At 42.0% G+C, this 25,492-nt stretch overlaps 1 protein-coding gene across 1 annotated transcript in view; it reads right to left on the reverse strand.

Annotated features, from left to right (window-relative positions):
• sema3e (sema domain, immunoglobulin domain (Ig), short basic domain, secreted, (semaphorin) 3E) overlaps positions 1-22,287 on the reverse strand; it is an 82,185-nt gene extending 59,898 nt beyond the window's left edge. The window contains exon 1 of the mRNA XM_079567811.1: positions 21,984-22,287. Coding sequence (XP_079423937.1) covers positions 21,984-22,107 — 124 coding nt within the window. The 5' untranslated portion in view covers positions 22,108-22,287. The remainder of the gene's footprint in view (positions 1-21,983) is intronic.
• Between the last annotated feature and the right edge of the window lie 3,205 nt (positions 22,288-25,492).

The raw sequence follows: 25,492 nt of genomic DNA on the forward strand, positions 1-25,492 counted from the left end.
AGTCTTAACAGGCCTTAGTTTGAAAGTGAGCTGGTGCAGATAAGACCTGTATTGTGGTAAGTGTAGGAGTTTCTAAAGTGGAGATGTTGTTGTTGTTTATCTGTCTCTCACAAAGGAAATGACTATGTTTGGATTACAGTGTCATTTCATCGCTTGTCAATATTTGTGAATGAATAAGTATAGGAGTGTAGGTGCACCGCGATAATCGTGTTACTCCCTTGTCCCATTTCTACTGTTGCAATGTTTATTTGTTTTATTAATTATTTGATTTTATCATTATTATTAATGTAAGCCCTATATCAGGGGTGCCCAAAGTGGGGCCCACAATTCTGTTGGCCCACCTACTTTTGCGCTGTGTGTGGTTAATACTAACTCTCTTCCATTCATTCTCAATGGTAAATATGGATGCAGTTCACCTTTTGACCACCAGCATCAAATTGGGGGCGCTGTTTCACTCCTTTCGCAAAGGAAACGCTGTTGTGGTGTCTTGGTATTATTAATCACAGAGCGTTGTAGCATCAACTTTCACAGTTTTCCAACTTTTATTGCAAAGGTTGTTGACATCAACAACAGTATATGTTAAAAATTGATATAAGAATGCTGAACTGACACTTTCAGAATAATCTAATGTGGCATTATCTTGAGTGAATGAGGTAAAGTTGCTGGAGATGCTGTTGATACAGGTGTTATTTTTTTGTTTTTTTTCGCACTAAATTGCTACAATTGTTTATTTTGTTCTACTAAAATTAGGCTTTTGCCATAGTTACCATTCGTTTTAATATTTGCATAGATAGAATCAAATGCAAATGTAGGCAAAAAAAAAAAGTAAATAAAATAAAGTTACTTTATAATTTGAAGTTATTTGTGTTTTTCGTGCTTGACATCGGCATGTTTGGCCCGCAACTCACAGGCACTTTTTCATTTTGGCCCTCGGAGACAAAAAGTTTGGGCCCTCCTGCCCTATATAGTGCAATGCATTAAAAACAGGGTGTAGAGTGGGCCAATTGTCAGTGGGCACAAGCCCCCACCCAACAAGCCCCCACCCATCTTTACTTAACCAATGGACATGTGGGCAATGTTTGCATCGAACATTATATTTCTGAACCATGAAACAGGCATTTGAGTGACGTCACATCCCCAAACCACAGAAGAACTGTGAGGACCATATAGTCAAAACATAACACAACTTTCCTAAACCTAAATTCTGGTTAATTCTCTCTCTTTTTTTTCCTTTTCTAATACGCGCTGTGGACGGCAAAGTCTTATATCATGGTTTTGTTTAGTCACACTTCCGTTTAAATTCACCTGTCTCTAACTCAGATCATGACAAACGATAACCAATAGTGTTGGAGGAGGAACCTGAGTCTGACAACAGACCTAAACTATAGACTTTTAAAACAATAAAATATGCTATAAATAAATACTGCACACGCTTGATGAATATAAGCAAGACGGACACAAATGAGTGAGTCTGTTCTGTTTCCAAAAGCTCTTTGCATCTCTTTGTCCTCTGCAAACCCTGGTGTCAGACGGAGAAGATATAATGTATAAGTGTCAAATCAAATGTTTATGCTTCAGTTTATATCTGTCTGTAAAGAAGCAACTTGCAGGTGTGTTGATTTCCTGTTGAGTCCCTTTAATTCTCATATATTCCCGTTAATTTCCATGAATTCCCCTTGGACATGTCCATTGCAAATTCCCAGAATTTTGCAACCGTACTGCGGTTTATGAAGGGATCACTATTTAAAACTAACTGAACACCTCTCTTGGGACACAAATATGTTACGGATATGAAATGTTTATCTATGTTATTCTCCAGGTACTTATCTCTTATTCAGAGCCACTGTTTGTACAGCCTGTTTAGTCACAAAAGAACATCCTCAAAAGACGTAACAGCAAAGTCTGCCTAACCCTGCTGATGTTGATGCTGATGTTCACTAAGGAAGGCTGATCCTATGGCTTGGAAACTATGACTCTCTCATACTGGAGTGCGTAGAACTTGGGCTAAAGGAACTTTGAAGAGACTGCAGGCTCCTGGTAGGTGGTTTAGCCAGGCATGTACTCCAAATCCAGGTCTTACAGAGTGTCGGCTGTTCTTATACAATGCACGCTCTGGGAACCAGACGGATTTGAAAGTTAATTCTTCTGGCTTCAGGACCCTCAAAGCTGTAAGGAGCAGCGAGAGTTTCCATACGTGTGGTTTGTGATGAGAAATGACAGCAGCTCCAGACCACACACAAGTGTAAAACCAGGACTTGAGCATGGTCAGAGAAGTCCATTTTCATTGGAGATAAGGACTCTCATTACCTATTGTACACGTTTTTACTGTAGTGGTCGGGGAAACTGGAGTACCTGAAGGAAACCTACACAGACACGAGGAGAACATGCAAACTCCACACAGAAAGACCCCGTCCAGGTGGGAATCGAACCTGGGGCCTTCAAGCTGTGACGCACACATGAACGGTTCCAACCTCTTAGTTTTCCATCTGATTTCAGTGACATTTTGTGGGTGTCGGATCAATACCACATGCTTTAACTCATACTCATTAATGTGGTCCCCATACCAGAAGCCACTTGGCGTAGGCTGGAGAATGTGTGGAAATACAATATTCCACATAGAGCTGAAAAAGAAAAGAAAAGCAACACTTATTGTATAACTGTAATAGGGTTAAAAATCCTGTGTACGTGTGCTGTGAGGCCCCAGACCGTCTGCTGTGTTGTTTTTTCCCCCGATCTGAATCAAACCACGAAAAAAAAAACGTCAACTCGTTTCTAGCTTTCATAGCCTCTTCCACACATCCCCATAGACACAGACGGCATCTCTGGAATCGCCCATATATGGTCATGTATGAAAACAGTTAAGGGGGAAAACAATTTGGAGAAAAATCTAAACTTAGATACAAAGACATGGAGAGGAGCAAAGTGGTTCAACAGCTCATAAACAACGGAGAATGCAAACATGCTATCATGTTAGCATTGTGCTAATGCTAACGCTATCTAGCGCTATCTACATCTGCCGTTTTTCGGATTCTACTGAACAATATGTGGTGAATAAACATCAATTTAGACCTGATTTAGACTTGACTTTAGTTGTATCTGATAAATAAGTTTATATTTCGCCCGAAAGTGAAAAATGGTGTTTACCAAAAGATTCTGTTTCCCCCTCGGCGAGGCCACACCTCCTTCTATGATGCAATGCCGATATCGATTGTTCACTTGTGTTAATTAGAAGCTCATCTCAGCCTGAGTTCATAGTGAGACACAACACCACCAATGCTAACACTGTGCTTACTTTAGCCTCTGACTTCCTGGTTTGCGCTGAAGGAAAATGTGCTATATTTCCTTTTTTATTGGAACTTTATTGAACCAGGAAAGTCCCACTGAGATTAGAATCTCTTTTTCAGTGGAATCCTAACCCCAACTGCACAAGGGTCTGTTTTTCTGTCATTAATGTCACATTGATGATGTGTCTATTGTTGCCAAATGAAGTTCACTCTACTACAAGAAAATAAGTTTTCACACCTTTAATTAAAAACAACATCCACAACAATCTTATATCAATTAAATTTATCTATATTTTTTTAAATCTATTTTTGAATGTGATGAAATGTGTTAGTAGTTAAGTGTAAAAAAAAATGTAACTCATTTTGCAGAAATATGCAAAAATAAAACAAAACACCACTCGCTTTTCAAACATAAATCACAGTTTGATTTTCCTAAATACTTGTTCCCTCTCTCTAATCTCTCTACTCTCTAATCTCTTTGACGTGAGGTTCCAATATGTTTGCCATCCTCTTATTTCTCATACGGCTGTCTTAACAGGGCTGCGTTTCCCGGCTACGGCAACAAAAAAGGTCAGGAAGGATATTAGAGTTTCACCAACAGCTGCCTTCCCCACGAGACGTTCTATTAATGATGGCGAGGGCCCTCACTCCACACAATGAGAGCGTGGGGGGGCACAGGCGGGCGAGCCGGGCCGGCCAAATGAAAAAGGATGGAGGGGCTAGGACGCAGGAAAGGAGACGAGCTAAGGAAGGAAATGCAGCGCCCTTTAAGAAATGTCGGCACCCTTGGGAAATATCAGAAAAGACGACAAATACTACAACAAACAATTGGACTCAGAAAAATAAAAATTCAAAAACAGAAAATTCCCTGGGCTACAATTACTGTGCTTTGTGCTTCCTCCTTTGTCCAAGATGACAAAGCAGGAATGAAGAAACCGTTCACTCTCCAGATCCTTGTTATCTATTATTGCATTTTTTTTCTTATATTAGGAGCAAAAATACAGGTAATGTGCACAGTAGGAGCAGAAGCACCACAGAGTCCCTCCTCTATGCCGTTTTGACTCTTGTCTCCTCCTCGCTCATTTTTCACAAACATCGCCACATGCGGCCCACGAGAGTCTCTAGCCATTCCTGTGCGGAGTTATGGATTTTTAAAGAAACAACCAGTTTGCTCACTCCAGCCACTAGGGGGCATTAAAAAAAGGAAATAATTCCACACGTGTCCAGCAGAGGGCACTGACATAATAAGAGATCATGATATAAACAGCATATTATAGCCATGTGGTAAATGGTCTGCCTGCTCCAGGGCGGCTGTGGCTACAGTAGTAACTTGCTGCCATTGAGTGTGGAGTGAATGAATAATGACTTCATGAAGCACTTTGAGAAACATGTGGCACAGTCTGATGAAGCACAATAAGTTTAAGCCGTTATTTATGATGTCACAGTCCTTTACAATATGCGGCCCTCGACCCACCATGGGGGCTGGATTTCGACTTCGACACCCCTGCACTAAATGGACACCAAACTACTTATTTAGTCCCCGGAGAGTTGAAAAAAACTTTTTGGAGAGGAAGAGCATACTGTACTGCGATGGTCCCTGTGTAGTGTCAGTATCAAAGCACTAGCACATGCTTGACATGACCCATACAGGCTGAACTACGGGACAACTCTACATGATCTCCCGGCCCAACTCGGGCACAAGATCTATCTCTACCGAGAGGCCGTTAGCACAGGCTGTTAGCGGTGCGGCTAATTAACAGATTAGCCGATTAACCGTTGTATAGGCCGCAAGAGTCAAAGGGTCAGCATGTGAAAAGTAGAGTAGTGGTTTATTATCCGGAAATTTTGGCATTCCAACAGCAGATTATTTACTTTTTAAATCAAAACACCTCAAATGAAATATTCTTAATTTGAATTATTTTAATTCATGAATATATTATCTTTTTGCAGTGAGGGACTGGGATGGCCAGCTTTGATTTTGTGAGCCCAGGTCCTCACAAAGTGGCATCCGTACAGTAAAGTGAAGATTACTGCACGGATTTCGAACTACTCCTGGTATTATTACGCCTTACAATATAGTTCCCCCTTTTATCCGCTTAGAAAATCCACATTGTTTAATTTTGTGTAATTATACTTTGTAGTGGAACACTTCACGTAACCATATTTAAATAGGGAAAACGTGGAAGAGCTTGGTAGCTTCTATCTTGACCTGTTTTGGAGCTATAGAGGAGAGGAGAGGCTAAATGCTAACGCCGTCTGCGCTACGTTTACGTGATTGAAGGCACGGGTGAAGACCAGACAGGTCCTAAAGAACTCGTCAAAGCTAAGGTAAGAACATATCTCAGTATGTAAAAACGGTGGCCTATTCCTTTAACATTAAGGATTTTGTTCCAGCCATGTCCTAATGTGTAGAATGAGCCCAGACCAATTTGCCACAACTGCCTCTAAAATCCTGCACTGTCACTCAAAAAGGTGTTACTTTGGGTCCGAAGTGCTAGCCTGGCTAACGCCAAACTAAAATCACAAGTGATATTTAGTCTGGGGACCACCAATTCATTTTCTCGTAGGAGAGGTGTGGTTTACGATCGTCCATAGCTGTTTATTGGGTGCTACAAATGTCTATCATGCGTCTGCACGAGACCACAGCCAATCGTATCATCGTATCCGATGACGTATGACGTACCCGCTGTAAACTTTTGAGCTAAACTATTAAGAACAAGGTCTAAAGCTTGATCGAAAAATAGCGTTGCGTCTGCTGCTGTCATGTTGGATCCGTAAATAAACTTTTTTTTTTTTTTATCCGTCAATAAACTACAAGCTTCCGTATATCGAATAGCTCGTCATCATCTTGCCGTCTCTCCTCGTTCGTGCAGGTCGAAATGATTTGAGCGCACACAGCAGTCTGGCGTTAGCCAGGTTACCGAAGTGCCGTCATGTATGAGCTTAATATAGAAGGTCTAGTTACATGTATAGCCTGAGGTGGCAGTAGCGAGTATAAAAAGGCCAACTTGCATCAAGCCAATTTAACTTTCAATAAGTGGCAGATAAAAAAAAAATCAAGTGTTGGGCTCATCTTCTGTTCATTTATTAGCATTTACATTAAAGTTTTCGTGACCGACCTATTTGGTAAAAAGAGGACCTTTTTAGGAACAGTTCTAAAGATGACTCAAAAGATGCACAAGCGGCTCGACACAAGTCCTCACAAAGTCTAAGATATTTTCTTCAAAACGAGATGTTTTGAAGAAAATATCAAATCAATGATTAATTATATCTATTAATAAACTAATAGAAAAGAACATGGCACAAGGATCACTTACATTTTAGCCTTTTAGCTTACATTAACTCACAGCATCTCTATTAATAACCACATGAAACCTGGAGTATTCTTTTCATCCATTTACAAGCATGTGCACTGTACGTCTGTCCTCATTGACCTTAAGGTGTGTGTGTGAGTCACGCAAGCACCGACAACCAGGCATGATAAAATGTCTATGGCTGTGGCTGTGGCGCGCATCCAAGACAGTAAAGGTTAATTATAGATAAGTCGGGGCGGTTGCTGAAAATTAACGAACATAAAAAAACGCACTTAATTTCAGACAAACACTTTGGCAATCCCCCTCGCAAATAAGTCACCTGCAACCACATCGTTTCAAGGTTAAAACGTTTTTTTTTTGTTTTTTTTACCCTGTCTGAAGAAACTCGACAAAATTATAGCCCCGGCGCGAGTGTGGGCTGCTTCCAATAACGCTAATTGCTAGCTTAGAAATCATTGAGTTTACAACCGGAGCAATGCATCAAAACCGCCCTCCCCTTTCAAGATCCCGCTCGCTCCGTGACATTAGTTTAGTCTACGCGCCCGTACCCTTTTGCGAAAGCGTATATTTATGCAAGCTAACTCCTACAGCGCAAACCTTCGCCCGATCGCTCCGAGTTCCGCGGAGAGCGAGACGTGATTGATGGTTACAAGTGTAAAGGAAACATGCCTTCGCCGGTCGAACTGTCAGGTTAGCGCAGAGGCATGCTGCAGAGGCCGTCATGCATGAAACACGTCCAACATGCTGGAGCCGTAACGTCAGTCAGGCCCTTTGTGGAGAGATGTTCCTTCATTAGCAACACAATAGAAGTCTTTCTTCAACTTGACACTGCAAAAAAAAACACAGTTGATTGTGGACTGTCAGGGAGTTTCAGGAGTAGGTGATTCCACAAGCAGCAATTGGTTTCAGTGAGATGCAAAAGTGATACAATCTACCTTTACTTGGATTTTTCATAGACTTGTTGGAATTATTTTCCCCTGGCCTATGGTTTATATAGAATGCATGTTTTTAATACATGTAAAGCAGCTGTATTTCAGTCCTCGGTCGTTCACAGAGCTGAGGACGTCTCTCTGTTCATCTGGGTAGCCGCTTGACTGAGGCGATATATGGCTGGGTCAAAAGTTCAGATCCAAGGTTCAGGTCCGGATGTGTGGGTCCAGATCCGGACCAGGGTCTGCTAATTCATGACCTCTGGTGTACAGTTTAGGCCAGGTGGTCTACTCATCTGGAACAAGGGCCAAAATAAATCAGTGCTGGTCGAAACAAGCTAACTTTTAAAAATAAACTAGCTTTGATTGTTTTCTTTTAAGATTGCTCATTTTCCCCAGAGAAAAACAAACCTCGGAAAAAACCTCCCAAAACAACAATTACTCAAGTGTCTCTGTAATAAGCTCATGTTGCTCTTGATGATGGTCATTAAAAACATCCATGCTATTGTCAGCGGTTGGCACATAGCTGAAGGTCCTCTGTATTGCCTAAACCTTTAGACAAACACTTCTGGACCCCTGACTGTTGAACTTTATTACAACACAGTCCACTGAGTAGGTTTTCTGCATGTTCACTTGATTCACAGCCTTTATTTGAATGAACAGCGTAATATGATCCAGCAGGAGTCATCCGCACGCTCAGACAACTCTATAATGAACAGTCTTGTCTGTTGTGTGTTCTTTCTTTCTGAGCAGATTACAATGGAGCTCTTGTGATCAACAGCAGAGGGACGCATTTGGATTTGACACATGGGCCATCTGCCAATGGTGTCAGAAAACATGTTGGTTTATGTTTGCGCTCAGTTATCCAGGAGTTATCAATTATTTAATTCATTGAATAGCTCTGTCTGCACTTCATATTGAAAACACTTGGCAACAGCATGATTACAGATGGTTTGTAGCTGTGGTTTCACTCAGGACAGGGGTCATTAGAAATCTGTTGTGAACCTATTATTATTCATCATTAATAAATATCTCATATGTATTAGTTTTGTTGTTGTTTAAGGACATATACACCTCTTATTCATGTTGCAGGATAAATGAAGCTAAACTAAACATGATTTCTACACAGAATCATGGAACATTAATTTTGCAACAAAAATGTGTTAAAACTTTTGAGCAAAGTCTCAAAAGAGGGCAACTTCAGAGCATCATCTGTTCGTCAATATCAACACAATGAGTGCCAAAAATGTAATGTGTATGACACTCTAATACACTAAATGTGTGATTTTGGGAACTCTGTGATGAACAGAAGTGAATTAAATAACGATCAAAAACTTGTGAAAAGTCACAATCTGGACATTTCATATATATTGTTGGGTTTCTTTTCTTTTTTTTTTTTACAAAGCAGCTTCACATAGAAAGATCTAAGAATGGCTGAGAAACATCGTGGCGAAGCGCAAGAGCTCCACCGCCGTGGTCATCGTCTACGGATTTCCCATCAACCAGTGCTCCTCCTGTGACCAAAACAGTGAAGATGGCGGCCGCGACACAACGATCTTTCACCAAAGAAAAAAAAAAGAGCTGCGACACAACGATCTTTCACCAAAGAAAAAAAAAAGAGCTGCGACACAACGATCTTTCACCAAAGAAAAAAAAAAGTGTGGTGCGCACTGAATGGGTGCTGCTGCCGGATGCTCTCTCATCGAATGCAATTTCTCCATCTGTGAGATCAATAAAGTACCATCATATCTTATCTTATCTTACATCCCAGAACCAGGCTGTTTAAATGCACATATGATTAGCGAAAGCAATTTGCATTTCCTCAATTTGAACTTAATGTTTAAGAAACACAGTGGACGAACAATATTCAGCAGTTCACATGGTGCATCTTTGAAGCCTGCACTGCCAGTGTCCTGTAACCTTCGACTCTCTCTCCTCCGTGGATTTGTCCAAGTCAACGCTCTCAGGTCTGATGTGAGAGTGCGTCATGTTAGAACCATCGCAGCAGTAAAAGGCTGTTTTGTTGCTGTGCAAAATGCAAAGCAAAACCACGCGGCGTTCCACAGGGTTACAACCCGCCAATCCGACACCCCCCCATTCCGACATTGAGGTCTAATTGTCCAATTTTTATCAAACGTCCCAGCACTCCGATGTTTTTTTCCCCCCATTGTCGGAGTGGTGACACTTTTATCTGTTGTGCAACGTCCCGCCATTCCGACATACGTTAGTTGTTAGTTAACAAACCGCAACCTTACCTTAGCCCTAACCTTAAGGGTAGTGGAGTTACAAACTAAAGCTAACCTGACCTTAGCCCTAACCTTAAGGGTAGTGGAGTTACGAACTAAAGCTAACCTTACCTTAGCCCTAACCTTAAGGGTAGTGGAGTTACAAACTAAAGCTAACCGTACCTTAGCCCTAACCTTAAGGGTAGCGGAGTTACAAACAAACCCTAACCTTACCTTAGCCCTAACCTTAAGGGTAGTGGAGTTACAAACTAAAGCTAACCTGACCTTAGACCTGACCTTAAGGGTAGTGGAGTTACGAACTAAAGCTAACCTTACCTTAGCCCTAACCTTAAGGGTAGCGGAGTTACAAACAAACCCTAACCTTACCTTAGCCCTAACCTTAAGGGTAGTGGAGTTACAAACTAAAGCTAACCTTACCTTAGCCCTAACCTTAAGGGTAGTGGAGTTACGAACTAAAGCTAACCTTACCTTAGCCCTAACCTTAAGGGTAGTGGAGTTACAAACTAAAGCTAACCTGACCTTAGCCCTGACCTTAAGGGTAGTGGAGTTACAAACTAAAGCTAACCTGACCTTAGCCCTGACCTTAAGGGTAGTGGAGTTACAAACTAAAGCTAACCTGACCTTAGCCCTGACCTTAAGGGTAGTGGAGTTACAAACTAAAGCTAACCTGACCTTAGCCCTGACCTTAAGGGTAGTGGAGTTACAAACTAAAGCTAACCTTACCTTAGCCCTAACCTTAAGGGTAGTGGAGTTACGAACTAAAGCTAACCTTACCTTAGCCCTAACCTTAAGGATAGTGGAGTTACAAACTAAAGCTAACCTGACCTTAGCCCTAACCTTAGGGTGTCAAAAGTGTCGGATTGACAGGATGTCGGTATGATGGTGCGTCGGTTCCACAGTGCTGTAGGTGCTCTTTAAGGAGAGCCCAGAGGCCATGCTCAGAGAAAGAGAAGTGCTGTGTTTGGACTTAAATTACAGCTTGATTTTCAATCCGTCACAATGATGGCCATCAAACTTTTCCGTCGAGGCTAAAAATAGTCTGTAAATGATGGAGCATTTTTGCTTATGTAACCTCTGATTTGTAGTAATGATGTAGTGTCTTTACATATCTCACCAAACCTGGCTTCTTTATTTAGTATCAGTCTCAAACTTAAGCCCCACCTAAAACAATTGTCCAGTAAAACACTGTTTTGGTTAAATTTCCGGCAGTTACGCAAGTCATTCCCACTATGCGCCCGAGCTAACGACTAAGTGACTATTTAAAGGGAAGACACTGCTTTGATACGTAGCACCATTAAAAATGCAGTGACAGTGGCAGCAGGGCTATTCTCCAGCCTGCTGTGACTCTGACGCACACTGGCCTCATTAGTGGCACAAATGATGGCAGTCCTCAAAGAACGAGAAAATCTCCTGTGCCCAAAGCTACAGGAATAGCACTAACTTCACTTCAGCAAATGTGTGGGGTATTTTAACACAGACCACCGACCACCAGTTTCCTTGTTCATCAGCTGCAAAAATGTACCCAAGTAATTATACCATGGGTTCATTGTTTTATTTTGAGATAAAAGGACATCTAAATTAATTTAAAAAACGCACTAAAGTTAATGTCAAGTCTCAAAAACATCTAAACAAAGCGCTACAGAAAATAAATATTTAGTTTCCAATAGTTCTTGGTGTTGGTAGGTCTAACAATGGAGATATAAATAATCAGAGTATATTCATTATAAGTCCAATAAACCAAACCAACATGTAGCTTCTTCACAGAATAGGTCCAGAAAGTAATAGTCGAGGGCCGATCCGATACGTGTTGTGATGCAGTAAGTAATTATGATAAGTAACATGTTTACCATGTATGTAAAAAGTCATGTGTCCAAAGTATAAACCAAATGACATATTTTGAAGTGTTAAGATTAAAGGGACAAGATCCAAGTTGGTCATATACTCACTACTGCCACCTCAGGTCTTGCGCGTAACTACAGCTTCTATATTAAGCTCATACATGACGGCACTTCAGACCCGAATTAACAACTTTCTGAGTGACAGTGCAGAATTTTAGAGGAAGTTGTGGTGAACAGGTCTGAGCTCATTCTATGTAGACCATAAATTCCAGAGTATGTAAAAAAAAAGTCTCTAGCCCATTCCTGTGCGAAGTTATACATTTTTTAAAGATTAACAAGAATGCTCATTCTAGCAAAAAAGAAAGAGTTCCACAAATGTCCAGCAGAGGGCACTGAAATAATAAGAGCTTAAGACATGAACAACACATTATATTGTCATGTGGTAAATGGACAGTCTGCCCCAGGGCGGCTGTGGCTTCAATAACAGCTTGCCACCACCGAGTGTGGAGTAAACTTGTACATGTAGTACTTTGAGGAGCTGTGACAAAGGCTTGTAAAGTGCAATATAAATGTAAGTCGTTGTTTTTAATGAAGCTACAGTCAAGTTGGGGCTTTGACAAAATCACAGCTGATTATTATTCATTTATTGGAAAAATTGTCTCTATTATATGCGGCCCGCGACCCGCCGTGGGAGCTGAATTTTGGCCCGCAAACCAAAATGAGTTTGACACCCCTGCGTCTAGTCCCTTTTTAAAAGTGCATTCACAAAATGTAACAGAGTGCTGCTACTGGAAAACAAAGTGCAGGATATAAAAGTGCCTCCAAAACACAAGTGTTGCAGCACAAAGTATTGCAATCCAATATTTTGTCCCAGTCCCAGTAGCCAATCAGGTGGCCGTATTGCTGCGAGTGGGTGGGTGAAACATTTGCGGTCAAAAACAAGCACTTTTACCACAATGATGGTGGAAAACGCAAGCTATGCCTGCAACATACCTACAACCCCAACATTAGAACAAAAACTAAATTAATTATGGATTTGCTATTGTAGTGGTATGTTCAGAGACTTGGATATTATATTATATATATATATATATATATATATATATATATATATATATATATATATATATATATATATATATGTTGCACCAAAAATTCATCTACTGAAAAAAATAGCAATTCCAGATTAATATCAGCGCTGTACATGGAATGTTATTAGCTCTGTAATCTGATATTGTTAATGTAGTTTGGGACCCTGTGTTGTGCCAGCAAGTTCTGAGGGCTGTGATTTACCAATCAGAGAAACACATCAGCATCGGCCAAATCAACAAGAAAACTCAGTCCATAGATCCATTTTCTCCCGCTTTATCCGGGGCCGGGTCGCAGGGGCAGCAGTCCCAGCAAAGACCTCCCGATCCACACACATCTCCAGCTGTTCTGGGGGGACACTGAGGCGACACCAGGCCAGCTCAGAGACATAGTCCCACCAGCGTGTCCTGGGCCTTCCATGAGGCCTTGTCCCAATAGGACATGCCTGGAACAACTCTCAAGGGAGGCGACCAGGAGGCATCCGGAACAGATGCCCTAGCCACCTCAGATGGCTCCTTTGGACGTGAAGGAGCAGCGACTCTACTCCGAGCTCCTCCCGGGTAACTGAGCTCAGTGGGTGCGCCCAGCCACCCTGCGAAGGAAGCTAATTTTGGCCGCTTGTATCCACGATCTTGTCCTTTCGGTCATTACCCAAATCTCATGACCATAGGTGAGAGCGGGAACGTAGATCGATCGGTAAACCAAGAACTTTGCCCCCGACTCAGCTCCCTCTTCACCACAACAGTCCGATACAGCGACCGCATCACTGCTGACGCCGCACCGATCCATCTATCGATCTCACGCTCCATCCGTTCCTCACTCATGAACAAGACCCACTTGAGGCAAGAAAACTACTAAATTATTCCTACTATGCGTCAGAGCAGTACAGTATAAAGTCTGTTCTGAGTAGGCTCAGTAGGGTCCCATAATGTATGTGCTGAAAGTAGAAGTGTTTAGTTTTGTATAGTCAATTCATTTGCTCAAAAAAAAAAAAAAGAGTAAGCATCAATCAAAAGTTACTCAAATGTAATAGACTATAAGTAACTAGGTAATTGCAGCTCATCACCTGTGGTCATGAGTCTCCACAGCTGAGCCGTATTGTGCACTGGCGGCCTGTGGAAGCCATAGATTACCCTTAATTCTCCCCCTAAGACTTTGATTGCAACCCTACACTCCGCGTGATTAACGTAACGACCTTTTCGCGAGGTAATGAGAGGTGTGCGCAGACCAAATGGATGACTGGGATGAAAGTGAATTCGTGTGCATTTGCGGAAAAAAAGGAGTCTTCAGCGGAGCAGAAGTCTAGACAGGAAGAAAAAGAAGAAAACGGACAGAGCTAATCCGACACATGAAAAGTGTGGTTATTCAGAGCGAAGCTACACGGCAGGAAAGGTCGTCCTTGAAGCATGTGATGGAGCCCCCAAAGGAATCGATTGCCAGAGAGCGCATGAAAGCTGATACGCTATTTTATTTAGATTGCATTGATCCTGCACTTATCTGGCCGCCGTATGCCAAGTACGGTTAAAAATATTCCACACGCGGGATTCACGAAGTACCGAGGTCCGTAATGCTGATAATCACCGGAGTATTGGTTTACATCTGACCTAGTTCAGTCCATTTGTTCTTGCTCTCACTTGCTTTCTTCTCGGTTTGGTCTCAGTTAGGCTTATTGATTTAGAATTGGGTGGTGTTGCAGGCTCTTGTAGTTTTCTTTTCGTTCTAGGAGAAATCTGGTGGATTGAGTGTCATTTAGTTCTGGTAGTGAAGTTCTGGTTTGATTCCGGTTTACTTACGGCTTAGTCTTGGTTCTGACTTAGTTTAGTTCTGGATAACTCCTTGTTTAGACCTTAAAGGAGCAGGCCACCATTTCTACACACTGAGAAATGTTCTTACCTGAGCTTAGACGAGTTGATACGTACCTGTCTGGTCTTTATGCGTTCGCTCAGTCACGCAAAATGTTGGTACCAAATATGTTGTTAGCATTTGGCCTCTCCCAGCATATTCTTATAGCTCCAAACGGGGGTGAAGTTGGAAGCTACCACGGTTTTCCACGACCAGACAGGTACATATCAACTCGTCTAAGCTCAGGTAGGAACATATCTCAGTATGGAAAAGCGGTGGCCTGTTCCTTTAAAGCGGCACTTCCATTATTGCCCTGTTTTCAAACTGTTTAAGTGGGACATAGTTGAGTAAAATCTCTTAGCTGCCGCGTTTCTAGCACATACATGTTGTTCATGAGTAAGCACGGGTTGAGAGGTGAGCTGGGCTACTTAAGTCTGTTAAATTAAGGTACTAATAGTGTTTCGATGTGGTCTTCTTCAATACAACCATGGTAGCAAAAGAAGTTAACTCCACTACAAGAAAAAAAACTGATTGCGCCAACTTTAAGTTTTGCTTAAAGGTAGATCTAGTTTTGTCCTGATTGTGTTCCAGGCCTTGGCTTTGTCTCGATTTAGACTTGGTGTAGTTCTGGTTTGGTCTTGATTTAGTTCTTGGTCCTGGGTTAGACCCTGTAGACACAGCTTTGTCCAGATTCAGAGAGTTGTTGGAACAGGCCACCGTTTTTCCATTCTGAGATATGTTCTTACCTGAGCTTAGACGAGTTGATGCGTACCTGTCTGGTCTTTGTGCCCGTGGAAGGCCGTGGTAACTTCCAACTTCACTTCAGTTTGGAGCTACAGGAATATACTGGGAGAAGCCAAATGCTAACAACATCTTTGGTACATATCAACTCGTCTAAGCTCAGGTAAGAACATCTGTATGTAAAAACGGTGGCCTGTTCCTTTAAGGAGACCTGACATGCAAAGTTACAACGTTTCCCTTTTCAAAAACATACCTGGTATTTAACTTCATTCACACTGTTATCCTCAGGCAATCATGTTCACTTTGGTTGTTTCTTCTTTTACTGCTAAAGAGCTCCGCTTATTTCTTACCGGGTGATCTTACATCATGAGGTAAGACGCAAAACTGTCCTCCACATTTCTAAAGCCCATAATCCAACATTGGATCCGTTCTGCGCTCAAAGTCTGTTCATCACCCCATCATGAAGCTGACCACCGTGTGCGATGAAAGCAAAAGTAAAGTACAAATTATAACCGACTAACGCGTGTCTCTTTACAATTAGAGGGTGCATAATTTGAGAGGATATGGAGATTTTACATTGCCAATACTTCAATCCACACGGAGAATAACTTTGGAACATAAGTGAAAGTTTGTTTTTACTATGCCATTCCCACTGCTGCCTGAGGGGCGAGTTCCAGGCCTGGTGTGCCCAAAATAATGTTTTAAATATCTTCTCAAGCCCCAAATGCATGACAAATCCTCTTTAAATCCAAGTTTCATTTTCTTTTATAGTACATCTGGAAGAAGAAGAGAAGAAATCCGCAGATGGATGAACCGGGTTTCAGGATTGTTATTTGTGCACAGCGTGTTGCTGAATCTAGGCCTGACAAACGACAGCCACCCTGGATCATAACACTTCCATCCAGGGCTTTGTTTCAGTCAGACGGTGTAGATATAACAGTATAGAAAAGCAGGCTCCTTTATCTGTGGTCTATCTTTGTATATACATAATATTGATCCAGCACCTTTTTGCCTTTAACAACATCCATCAGGCTGGTAAAAAATATTCCAGATATAAATATTACCGTCCTCCCATTTATTCCTTCCGAAAGAATCTCTCTTCCTTCCCTGTCTGATCCCAGATGTTATAGAGATATTTTGGTCCTCGGGGTAAATAGTCCTAACCACATCCCTCTCCGTCAAGCCCCGCTGTATTCATGTCATTGACGTTTTGAAGAGTTCACACTTTTTCGCTCCCATGCGCACGAGCGGTTTGGGGCTAAGGAAAAGGGCGTGTGCGTGTGTGAGAAATGCGCTGGCAGAGCCCATGAGGCATATATTAGGGCTTAGATGTTTTTCATTCCATAATGATAGGATCCAACTGGAGCCTTTTCATACGCCGATGTGCTAGCCAGAACACGCTTGGCTAGCACCGGAGCAGAGACAGAGACATAAGTGCCTAGCTCTGCTCGCGCGTCGTCAAAAATGATTATAATCAGTTCCAATTTTAAATGACTGTTTTTTTAAATGGTGGCTTTTGTTTGTTTTTTTCGTGCTAAGTGACTGCCAAAAATGATTTAAGGCGGGGGAAGAATGTTGAATGCATTGTGTGCGCGTTGTGGTGGTAGTTAATATCTTTCTCGTCAAATTCGAGAACCATGTCGCTACCTGAAGTGTGAAAAAAGACTGTCCATGATCTAATTAAAGTTAGGAATAAGATGGGATAGCACTAGCTCTTCCACTCTTCTAAATCTTTTCAAAATCCCAACACAAATATTTCTATGGCTCGTCTTTTTCAGATGTTACTTGCCACTTGGAGACCTTGATACAATTCCTAGTATAGGCTATGGTTATAATAGAAATGGTGACTTATTTTGAGGCATTATAGAGAGAGAGGTATTAGAACAAGATTGCAATGAGGTGTACATTCTCAAGAACTGTGTTGGATGCTCAGATTTTCAAATATGAGTCAACTCAACTTGCCGAAAAGGAAAACACCAACATTTTCTGTCATAAGTCCTGCTCAGTTCAACTCCCTGCTTCTGTTCAGTAACCTGGTTAATGTCTCACACACCCATGGATTTCCTCATTTAGGCTTCATTTGTTTTGACATAGGCTGCATGGCACATTACTATCTGCTAACATCACATTAGCGGGATGAAAAACACGTAAAAAAAAAACATAAACAAAAAGGGTCCATTAACCAAATTGAACCTACCCACAACCACTACAGGAGATGAGACCAGGGAGGTGTCTGTTTGTCACCAGGATGGCACTGAAAATGAATGGCTTTATTGACAAGAGCGATCAATACGTCAATGGGAATAAGGAGAGACGAAGACGGCTCAAGGTTGTCCTGAGCTATAGTGTTAAGTGTTAGCCACAATTATGTGTCTCAAAACATGGAATTAAAGGTAAAATAAACCCTATTGCACTTTTTTTTTTAATCCACACACCTTCAAAAGTGGAGGCCATATAGCGAAAGACAATTTATTTTAACAAGATCAGTATAGTTTATAATTGTGTCTTTACAAGGAGCCATGAACAATCCAGGTAAACCATGTAGAAAACTTTTACCTTGGACTGGGACAATGCTAACCCCATGCAGTTCTTATATTTGAAGAGTTTCGTGGCGCTAGGCTTGTGCTAGGCTAGCGTATTTCTACGATATCAGCTAGCCTGCATTAAAAACAGTGTGACCCGCTCCACAGAGCACCTGAGGCAAATCACTTATAACACCAGACTAACCATGTAAATGTCTGTGTCCATAGAATCATTTTTGGAATATAACTGACCTTGCATCACATGAATGATCGCACTTTGAGGGACTATTTTCTAGCAGATCACTCCACCACTGCGTAGCTTATACAACCACGAAGCTGATGCTGCTCAAATATACGTTTTTTTAAAATGCAAAATGGTTAAAAATTACGTATCGTATATGGTTAGTCTGGTGTTATAAGTGATTTGCCTCCGGTGCACTGTGGAGCGGGTCACACTGTTTTTAATGCAGGCTAGCTGATATCATAGAAATGCGCTAGCCTTGCATTAGCCTAGCGCCACGAAACTCTTCAAATATTAGAACTGCTTGAATTACAAAAAAAAATATCTCCAGAAATCAGCAACACTCTGGATAACTAGGAAACCCTGAAATATCCCTTGAAGGACCCACATGAGAGTAAACAGAAACTGCCAGCTTTCGAGGACCCAGGAAACTGTCCTGGAGAAGTTGGATCATGAGTGGCACCGTTCTCTAATGCGAGTAGGAAAATGGCACAGAGCACTCAGACAACACAACTTGCCAGGGATTTTACACAATTGCAACCTCGATATCAAACAGCATAATCAGGGACAGAGCTGGAATGAAGGTTTACAAACTAAATGAGGGTGTGTTTCAATGGTTAAAACTGCTGATAATCGTCACTGAATGATGACCCTCCAGGGCATGCACGCTTCAATATGCGGCTCTCCATGGAAAAAAAAAAAGTTTCAGAGGCCATATTAACCCTTAAGTTGTTGGACTTTTGAATTTTTAAGACTTCTTACATCACAATAAAGCATTATATGACCCCTTTATGTCGTGCACGCATCTTAACCCAGCTATGCTAACTCACCTTGTCGGGAAAAACCAAGTCACGCATTCCCTTCTCCTCTCCTATGAACTGGATTATCTGACAGTCATGCTTTTTTTTTTTATATGACATGTTGACCATTCAAATTCCACACCTATATCCAAGCATGACTAACAGGCTTATGGCGAATCGTCAACCTGCCGTTGCTATAGAGATCAAAGAAACTGTGCCGGGTAGAAAAATGTTCTGTTTACTCAAGACTCCTATCTGGAAATGTTAAGCCCGCCGTTGTTTGCGAGATAACAACTGCAGTCAAACGCTCAAACCGTTGTCTATGCATCACCCGTCTATATTTCCCAGGCCCTGCACACGAATAAAAGGCACACGCTCACCTCGCCGCCATGACACGAGAGAAAGCCACATTGTCGATTCTCAGCCAGCGTGGCCACAATGTCAAAACAAAGTTGGCGGACACCGGCTGAGAACTCAGGGCACTCGAAAGAGAGTCAAAGCCCTTTGGAAAGAACTCGCTGCACAAATCATCGGCCATTAGGTTTAATGTTGTGCGCCTGGGTCGTTATTCACGGTCAGTTAAAGTGTCGGTTCAAAAGCTGCGTTTCGTCGCTCGTAAGCAGGAAGACGCTTGGATTCGCTTCAAACGGACTTACTCTTCTATTTTACAACAAGAGGGGATTCGTTTTACCTGATAGCGAAGTCTGGTGTGGTTCTATTTATTGGAAGGTGTAAATATTCACCTTTTTCCTGATACACTGAACACTTTCCCCCGAAACACCGCTATTTTTCTTTTATGTGGACCAAAATCTCAAAGCACTCACTACTTTCTTGTAAAAATATGGACTTTGTTGTCAAAACCTGCGCACACAGAGCATACACTGCCTGGACATAAAATAAAACTGTTCTGATCCGGGGTCAGGTCTAGGTTCAGCATCACTATGTGCCCAAAGACTGAGATCAGCTGATGACCAGAACTTCCTGAAAGACCTGGTTATTCCATCAATGGATTTCTTCTCCCCTGGTTGCGTGGTCATATTCCAACACGGCAATAATTCATCAGATTCATCAGGCTCACATGGATCGCCCATCAGAGAGTCCAGATCTTAACTCTACTGAGAATCTTTGGGATGTGCTGGAGAAGGCTTTACACAGTGGTCACACTCTCCCCTCATCAAGACAAGACCTTGGTGTGCAACAAATGCAAAACAGGCTCTTTGGACATTGCAATGCAGCGACTAGTGCTTTAATCAAAGCAAAAGGCGCTACAACCACATATGAGAGGGAATGGTTTATTTTTTGACGACTTAAAGCAGTGGTTCTCAACCTTTTGGAGCCACGACCCCCATTATAGCAGGTAAAGGGGTTCGTGACGCCCCGCCCGGGTCACACCGTGAGAAATAGGGACATTATCCTACATAATTCTTAAAAAACAAAGAAAAAAAAAAAATGGCTGAAATGAAATTCATCAAACTACAAACAAATAATGGCACTCTGGTAAAAGAGCAAACACATGCTACAATAAAACATTCGATTATATGCTAATGAGAATATGTATATTTATCTAAATGATCTGGCGACCCCCCAAATTTGCCTCCCAACCCCCAGGTTGAGAAGCACTGACTTAAAGGAACAGGCCACCGTTTTTTCATACTGAGATATGTTCTTACCTGAGCTTAGACGAGTTGATACGTACCTGTCTGGTCTTTGTGTGTGCGCTCAGTCACACAAAACGACCACAGATGTTGTTAGCATTTGGCCTCTCCCAATGTATTCCTATAGCTCCAAATGGGCATAAAGTTGGAAGCGACCACGCGCTTCCACAGGCACAAAGACCAGACAGGTACATATCAACTCGTCTAAGCTCAAGCCTGTTACTTTAAACGGAGGTGTGTTCACCTTTTGCATCCTGTTTGCTGTGATTAAAAAAATATGTGTTCAAAAGAGCAAAATAAAGAAGAGAGAAGTGTTAGCACAGCATGAAATCTTTTTGAGAGTTCAATTCGTTGGTGGTTGGTGCAGTCAATGAAATGTAGCGTCTTATCAATTACAATTGTAGCCATGTAAGATGTAAGTATTGAACACTTTTTGCTTCATATCCAAACTAACAGAATTACAAAGCATTGGCCGCCATCGTTCGTCACTTATTGGCTGTGCAGTGGGCATGGGTAGTCTCCCATTCATCCAGAAAGTTTCCCTCATCGTAGGGATTTAAATGTTGTCAAACAGTCCAATCCAACTTTATCCAGTCGACATTTTTACAATAATACTGTACATGCACTGCAGTGTATCTACACCAGGTATGTCCAACCAGTAGCTTGGGAGCTATCAGTAGTTCGCCAAGCCTCTCCAGGTAGCTCGCCAAAGACTTTCTACATCTCTACACGCTTGATAATCACATTTTAGATGCATTTTCTTTTTGTTCAATATAGTAAAGTATAAGGACTAAAACTCAATTCACTTTCTTTGAAATGCCATCTTGGCAAGTCATTCTTCTGGGTGAACTTCATCAAAGTTGTGTTTGTCAAAAGTGTTTTTGAACATAAGTAGCTCTCCAATGTTCATATTGTGTAAAAGTAGCTTGTTGGGTAAAAAAGCTTGTAGACCCCTGCTCCACACTGTTCAAGAAAGAAAGGAACATCCTGAAGACATGCAATCTGGCTCATTGAGCAATCAATAATTAGTTTCTGTCAGCCCCAGGGCAACTATGACTAGAGCTGTAGCTTTCCACCTCCGATGGTGGGGAGTGAATGAAAAGTTAACTTGTCACGATGATGAGTGATTATGAAGCTAAATCTGACTTCTGTTACCTTCGTCCACCTTGGCCATATGTTCCAATGTGCTGGGCAGGAGCGCTCTTACATGTATATAAATCATTATCACAATGTTCATATTGCAGTCAAAATCAGTCTGACTTAGATTGACAACTTTTTTGTGCAAACATAAGCCTGAAACAAATTGCTTAGAATATGTTTAACAGCCTTTAACAGCAGCCACATTTCTCTCAATCAGCCCCCAAGGCAGCCGTGGCTACAAACACAATCTTCCTTCCAGCGTGGGTTGGAAACGAGAGGCCACTTAAAGCGCCGATAAATTGCACATGAGATGGATGCACGCGCGTCTCGGGCTGCACTTACCTTTGTGCGACAAGCGTATCCTGGGGTAGATGCTGTGAGCGGAGTGCGCCGTCCTCAGCGTAACCATGTACAGCATTAAGCCCACCAGCGCGCTCTTCCTGCACTCCTCCATTCTCCTGCACATCAAACGCCGGTGCGAAAAAAAAAAGTCTTTGAAAGGCAAATCAATTCTCCTCCTCTTCTCTTCTCTCAGTAATACGCTTCCATATTTTTAGATCCGCGCAATTAGCCGGAGATGTCTCTATACAGTGCGTCTCTGGCTCTTTTTTTTTTTTCCTTTCTCTTTCTCCCCCTATAGAAGGCTGCAGAACTGCGCGCATCCACCCACCACCACCACCACCTCCTCCACCAACACCACCTAGGGACACAACAGTGCACCGTTTATTATCCTTGCTCGCTTTTCTTCTTTTGCAGAACTGCGTCCAGTTTTTTTTGCGAGATCCCCGCGGTGTTTTTCGTCTCTCAGATCCTTCCAAATTCTTTTTTTTTTTGGTTAGAAAAAAAGATCAGGTGTTGAAGCGGAGGATTTTCAAAGCGTCCCACCAAGGCAGGGCGAGGAAATTCCGGCCGCTCTATCCTCGGATGGATCTTCCATTCAATGTGGTTTTTGGGGGGGGGGGGAGAGGAGAGGTCGATCTTGCCTCGTGCCTGGCGTGTGGTCTCTGAAAGAAGAAAGTCAGAAGAGCTTTCCCAAAAAAAAACAAAAAAAGAACTCTGGCCCACGCTTCAGTTAGTCCGATGGGAGGAAATTGCAACAACAACAAAAGAAAAAAAAATGCAAGAAGTCCCCAATGGAATCCACCTGCTTTAGAGGATATGCCCCAGAAGGTGGAATTCTGAACGCCAGATTGAATCCCAGTTAAGCGCCGAAATGAGCTCCCACATCTAGACTTGCGCTGGCGCCCGGAGAGAGCTGGCTCTGGAAGTCTCCCTGTGCACGGGCTGCCTGTCTTTGCGTCTCCCCCCACTGTCACACACACTCTTTAACAGACCACCCCTTGCTTACGAAGCCACCCCCCTCCCCTCTGCTTCTACCTCTCCCTCACTCACTCCCTCACTCCCTCCCTCACTCACTCACTCACTCGCTCCCACCTCCACAGGCATTAACGTGGACAGGAGCCAAGGTTTTCGCTGGGAAGGCAAAGGCAAAGGCTCCTCTCCACAGTCCGTGACACTTCTTCCATTTTCAGCCCGCCTCGTGTTTGTGTGCGGATTTCGCGTTATTGCTGTTTCCATGGAGTTCACTGTCAGGGCTGTTTTTTTTTTTTTCTTTTTTTCTCTTTTCTTTTCAAGGCAATTTCTCTTTGTCGTTGTCTCCTCTGTTGACAGTTACGGAGTCTGTCGCAAAGCAAGACATTATGTGATATCGTTTCGCATCGCAGTAATCGAGATATAGAGAAGGGAGATCATCAAGCCAATACTCCAACAATACATATTTATTTCAATAACGTTGAAGAAACTCGTCGAATTGTAGAACAAAAACAGCTTCAACTCTTGCCTTTATTGATGGAAATGAGGTTCTAATTTCCCTTGACTGCATCAAACCAACTTGATTGAACTAATCTCTCAAAAATGTGACTCTTTTTGGCCAAACCTGGACATATTTCAGGGTTTCCACACAGTCCTCTCAACTCTGCCATGTCTTTGTCGGAGCACTGGGCACACGTTCGCTTATTTGAACCTTCAGGGCACACATGAATCAAAGAGTGATCACATCTATATTTGACATTGCGGTTTCACATGAAAACACGTTGATTGAACAGTCTTTAGTGTTTTACTCTGCTCTGTGTTGGCAGGTCTTGACAAATAAAGTTCACTTATTTGCTTGGATATTTTGGCCCATAGATGTTCTTGCATGGGACACCACAGGGAGAGCAGTGGTGTGGAGTGTGGTAAGCAGTCAGTGGCAGGACTTGAATGCACAAAGCAGATGACAGAAGTCACTATGTTCTGTTATGTGTGCAGCAGCCTTAACCACTCGACCAGTGGGTGACGGGTGACCACACATCATTCACATGAAAATAAGTTGAGTGTGTGGGCCCAGTGGGATTATTGGATCTAAAAGAGGGCCGCCATACACTGAGCTTTGGGAATTGCTGAACTAGACAATTGACTGCTTTATCCTTGTTCACAGTTTTACAGGAAAGTTCCCTTTGGAACTAGGAGTGCAGTGATGTGAAATTGGTGCTAATAAAGAAATAAGTGTGTTTAAAGAAATGTGTCAAGAAGAGTGCCTTAAAGGAATAGGACACCGTTTTTACATACTGAGATATGTTCTTACCTAACCTTAGCCGAGTTAATATATACGGTCTTTGTCCGTGCGCTCTGTCACGCAAACGGAGCACATACGCAGCCTCTCCCACATGTCATATAGCTCCAAAAAAGCTCACAATAGAAGCTACCAAGCTCTTCCACGTGTTCCCTATTTAAATAAAGTTACGTGAAGTGTTTTCATGTGAAGTATATTTACACAGAAATGTAACATGTCGATTTTATAAGCAGATAAAAAGGAGTACTATATTGTGAGGCGTAATGATACGAGGAGCACAACGTCCGCGCAGTATCTCCAAAAGGTTATTGACGGAAGTGAGCGGGGGGAAGTCTTTATATATTAACTCGTCTAAGGTTAGGTAAGAACATATCTCAGTATGTAAAAACGGTGGCCTATTCCTTTAACACTCAAACATGACTTTCTATTTTCTAAAATCTAACCAAGAAGCAGGTGTCACAGAGGGCAGACCAGACTGTTTAGAGAGCTGCTTATGACGTATGGTCTGCCCTAGACCATAAGTTTAATAGGCCTGGCCAAGAGCATTAGTTTGCAGCACATACAGGTGAAACTCAGAAAATTTGAATATTTCGAAAATGGATCATAAGCCATAATCATCAAAATTATAACAAATAAAGACTTGACAGATGTCACTTTGCATGTACTGGGTCTACATCATTATATTAGTTTCACGTTTAAGTTGAATTACAAAATAAATGAACTTTTGAACGATATTCTAATTTTTCACCTGTATTCTAGGCACTTCCTCAGCAGCAGTGTGGCCAGTAGTGGATTACTGTACTTGTATTGCAGAGGAATGTAACGGGATTATATTTGCAACAATTAGATTATAATAAATTAATCAAGCAACTATTCATTCCTTTTTGTAATATTGTGAAAGCTGAAAGCATGTTATTACTCAAAATGTCAGACATTTTGAAAAACAACCCAAAACTACAAAGTCTGGGGGAAACACCTGACTTTGTAGTGTCTCAAACAATGGCAAAAAAGTATTCTGAGTTGCAGAGAATTTTGGGGTCCATTGTCGGTTCTGTGGGAAACAAGACATTCTCAAAAACTAAACTGAAAAACTAAGTGGGGCAGACCGATTACTTTAAAATAAAGTAATCAAAGATGTAACTATCTTACTTTTAGAAAAATAAATCAGTAACCGGTAGTTGGATTACTTTTCTGGTGTAATCCCAGCAGTTTCTCAATTTCAAACTGTTAATTGGGAATG

The sequence above is a fragment of the Gobius niger genome (genome assembly GCF_951799975.1).
Source record: "Gobius niger genome assembly, chromosome: 12".
Classification (NCBI taxonomy): domain Eukaryota; kingdom Metazoa; phylum Chordata; class Actinopteri; order Gobiiformes; family Gobiidae; genus Gobius; species Gobius niger.